The sequence below is a fragment of the Austrofundulus limnaeus genome, unplaced genomic scaffold (genome assembly GCF_001266775.1).
Source record: "Austrofundulus limnaeus strain Quisiro unplaced genomic scaffold, Austrofundulus_limnaeus-1.0 Scaffold117, whole genome shotgun sequence".
NCBI classification, from domain to species: Eukaryota; Metazoa; Chordata; class Actinopteri; order Cyprinodontiformes; family Rivulidae; genus Austrofundulus; species Austrofundulus limnaeus.
In genome coordinates this window covers 431,579-435,952 of record NW_013952519.1, presented here as the reverse complement: position 1 = coordinate 435,952, position 4,374 = coordinate 431,579, and the positions used below count along the sequence as shown (strand labels likewise).

General features: G+C 37.0%; 1 protein-coding gene across 1 annotated transcript in view; it reads left to right on the top strand.

Annotated features, from left to right (window-relative positions):
- The window catches only part of bmp2k (BMP2 inducible kinase), a gene marked incomplete at its 5' end in the record, with an annotated part of 63,851 nt that overhangs the window by 32,457 nt on the left and 27,020 nt on the right, over positions 1-4,374 (top strand). Inside the window, 2 exon segments of the mRNA XM_014014596.1 lie at positions 639-744; positions 2,527-2,669. Coding sequence (XP_013870050.1) covers positions 639-744; positions 2,527-2,669 — 249 coding nt within the window.

Sequence of the window (4,374 nt, the reverse complement as noted above, 5' to 3'; positions counted from 1 at the left end):
CACACACACACACACACACACACATACATCTGACCTTAATGTTGACCCAGTTCAGGCCTGTTGGGACATGGCCTCAGGTGTGTTGGTTTGCTCCTGCCTCCTGCTGGCCTTTAACTGTCAGATAAATGCAGCCGATGATTCAGAAATCAACCCATCAAAGGCTGAAAAATCACAACGATTATAGAGAACTTAGTGTTTGTTGCACAGTGAGCCCAGACTTCCACTTAACTCACTTTTAAATTTTCTAATTTTATTTCTGTGGGACATTTTTCAAGTTGTATGCTTTTTCTAAACGATCAAACAAATGTATTGTTTTGTGGTTTAAAGCAGGGGTTCTTAACCTTGGTGGTGTTGGTGCAGCTGTAGCTTGAACTTGTTTAACTCGTATTTCCTCTTTATCTGCTTTGCATTCGTTGCCTGTTTTGCAGAACAGGATATTACTTTTGTCGAACAAACATCAGCTTTTTAAATCGTCTAGATTAGAAGTTTCTAATCTTTGCACAATTCAACAAAACTTTGATTACATCGTTTTTGTGTTTTGTTATTTCTTCTGTTCTGGACATGCAGTTTATTTTTTCTGTTAAAAACATCCTGAGTGTTTCTGTCCTGATGGCTCTGTTTGTTTATCCTGTTTGCAGAAAGAGCTGTCGGGCCACAAGAACGTCGTCCGCTACCTGGACTCTACGATCAGTTCGGTTTCAGACAGCGTTTGGGAAGTCCTGATCCTCATGGAGTACTGCAAAGGTACACTTTTTAAATTTCTTACTGCTGCTCGTGTGGTTAGAAACACCCCCCAAGTGTCTCAAGGACTCCTGACGATGATCACAAGCTGCATGAGTGGCCTGGCCTGAAACCATAAAACAGAACTAAAATAAGGAAGAGCTGTTGGGCAAAACATTTATAAAAACTTCCCAAAACGATTTCTGCAGTTTAAGAGGTTTTTTGATTACATTTGGATATAAAATAACCTGATTTTGTGTCAGATGTTCAGTTTTTCTGTGTGGCAGGCAGCTAGATGTCCTGTTGAGTTATTTTTAATATGATGATGATATTAATTTGGTTTATTGTTAATCCTACGACAAGCAAAACTGTGAAAAAATATCTTGTATAGTTTTTGATTATGTTATAGTGACCTGCCATACATTAATTATACACAACAGCCTACCATATATTTAAATTACGACAGCCAACCCTACCCTGGTAGTTATTATACAACAGCCTACCAAATCTTTTTTGATTACATGATAAAATTGCCTGCTGTATTTTTTGATTATATGATAATGGTCTACCATACTTGGGTAATTGTATGATACAACGCAATCCTATACATATTTAATTATGATGCAACAGCTTGCCATATAATTAAATTATGACATAACAGCCTACCATACATTGTAAGTTATATGATACAAAGGCCTGCCATATATATATATATATCATGATTACATGATAAAATTGCCTGCCATACTTGTTTTGTTAATATGATAATGACCAACCATACTTTGGTAATTATATGATACAGCAGAATGCTATACACATTTAACATTTGATATAACAGCCTACCACATTTTTTATGTGTATACAACGGTCTGCCACATAATTAAATTATGACACAACAACCTACCATACCTTGCTAGTTATGATACAAAGGCCTGCCATATTTTTTTTGATTACAAGATAAAATTGCCTGTCATATTTTTTGACTGTATAACAGCCTGCCATACTTAAATTATGATACAACATAATGCTATAACATATTTAATAGGGGTGCAACGATACAGAAAATTCACGATTCGGTTCAATACTTTAGTCTCACGGTTCAATATTTTTTGATGCAAATAAGAGAAGTTTCCATGCCCTTTTTAACTTATAATTTCTTAAAATTAATTATGAACATTTGTTTAACCTCAAAAGTMCAGTTTTTAAATTAAATGTTGCTGAAACAGCAAGTTTCTCAGTGGATTTGCACTCAAAAATGCAGCCTAGGTGGAGTAGTCGAACACAGATCCACTGATCCTTCAACACAGAGCATCTTCAGAAGACAAGTTGATAAAATAAATTTTTAAAATCTGTATTGTTTGATACAAGGGTGTACTGAACGGTTCGATATGGGTACATGTATTGTTGCACTCCTAATATTTAATTATGTGCCACAATGACCTACCATAACTTTTTAATTATGATAAAATAATTTTTTACAATTTTTTTCCATCAGTTACAAATCTTTTTTGTTCAGTTTCAAAAATTATTTTTTTTAACAAGTTTTATATTTGTTTTAGCTCCATGTCCTTGGTCCTAAAACTTCAGTGTTTTCTTATTACTTGTATAGTTTTTAGGTTTGTCACTCCAGCTTTTATTTGATTGACATTCTTCTTTGTTGTAAACGTGTCGTGATGATTCTCTGCCTTCATTGATCTCTGGTTCTTAATGTTTTGTTTTTAAAGACTGTTTTAGTCAGTTCGACCCTCATCAGACGAGTTGACCTGCGAACGTTTCTCTGAGTGTTGAAGCTCTTTGTTTCTTCAGCGGGTCAGGTGGTGAAGCAGATGAACCAGAGGTTAAACGTGGGCTTCAGCGAGGCCGAGGTCCTCCACATCTTCTGTGACACCTGCGAGGCCGTGGCTCGGCTGCATCAATGCAAGACGCCCATCATCCACAGAGACCTGAAGGTCAGGAGGACACGTCTTCTCTAACCAGTGGTTCCCAAACTTTTTATCTTCTGACCCACAAAATATCCATGGCAAAAACTTGTGATCCCAAATATTACTGGTCTGAGTACATGAATTTCGTTAATAAACCTAAAAACACAGGCTTTTTGACAATCTAAGCATCTTATACACAAATATAAATACTTATTTATACTTATTTTGTGTTTTGTAATAATTATAGGGAAAATATTACATCAGCAATTATTTTATAACCCTTTAAACTGATTTCTGGAGATTATCCAAGGTGCTTCATGACCCATAATTGGGTCCCAAGCCCAACTTTGGGAACCAAAGTGCAGTGGTTCCCAAACTTTTCAGCTTTTGACCCACAAAATAACAGTAGCAGAGACCTGTGGCCCCAACTGTTTCTGGATGATAAACATTTGTATCAGGTCAACTAAACATGGGCATAGTAACAATATTTTTTATATTACATTTATCCATTTTAAATATACTAACCTCACTCCTTTGTAACAACTAAAGTAAAAATGTAATTAATTCAGAAAATCTTTTCAGGACCCCACCTTGATGTTTCGGGACCCCAACTTTGGGAAACACTGCTCTAACCTGTCTCCAGCTTCATCACTGCACAGTAGCTTTTAGGACAGATTCTCTGTTTGGAAACAGGCTCAATGCCAGCGCTCATGGTCATTTCCCACCCTGGTTGAACTCTCCTCAGCCCCACTCAGTGGGCCGCTGTACCGGGTCCATTTGGACGAAACAACGCCGGTCCTTTCCATCAGCTCCACAGGCCTGTCCTCTGTCCGTTCAGTCTACACGGCTTACGTAACGTTTCAGGGACACAAAAGACCGAGGAGGCCCAGTCACGCATCGCCAGGGGAAGTGAGAGTGCAAAAAGAAAAGGCCTTAACCCCGAGCTGTCAACAGACTGAGACACTGCCGCTCACTGAACGGGTTTCCTCTGCAGCTTCTGTTGAAACATTTATGGCTTTATTTACCTCAAATATCTCTGAATTTACAAACTTTGACTCTACTTCTAATCCAGTAAATTAAAGTCTCACACCCTTTATAAATGTTAAGTTACAAAACCTAAATGAAACCTAAGATGCGTGAAGATAATTTTATTTAAAGGTTTAACAGTCTGTGAAGGAATGCATGTTGCCCGCCTGTTTAAAAAAAAAATCCTCTTTAAATGGAGTTAATCAGTTTGGTTTAATCTTAAAAATAATCTGACTTCATTCAGGGTTTCCCCTTTACCCGTGGTGGTGGCCTCACATGCTTTAGTAAAACTTCCTCATCCTCTTCTTTGAAAAAGAGACCAAAAATCAACATCCATAAGCTTTCTGCTTACAGGTCAAACATTTTAATTTAAACAGTTTATATCAGGAGTGTCAAACTCATTTTCACCGAGGGCCACATGAGCTTTATGGTGGCCCTCGAAGGGCCACTTGTAGTGAAAGTTTCATGTTTTACTTTAACTAAACAGTTTTAACTCGTCCTCTTTTAAACACTGATAAGAACTAATATGACTGACTAACTCTGTAATAAATACAGAAATATTATTAAAAGTAAAACTTTGTTTTACTCACTGAGTTTCTAGTGAGAAGCAGCATTATGTCAGATTTACTTTATGTTTGATGACTTTAAAGCAGCTTATTTTCAGACATTAGTACTGAGCTATCCAACTAAACTGCTCAGTTACTTC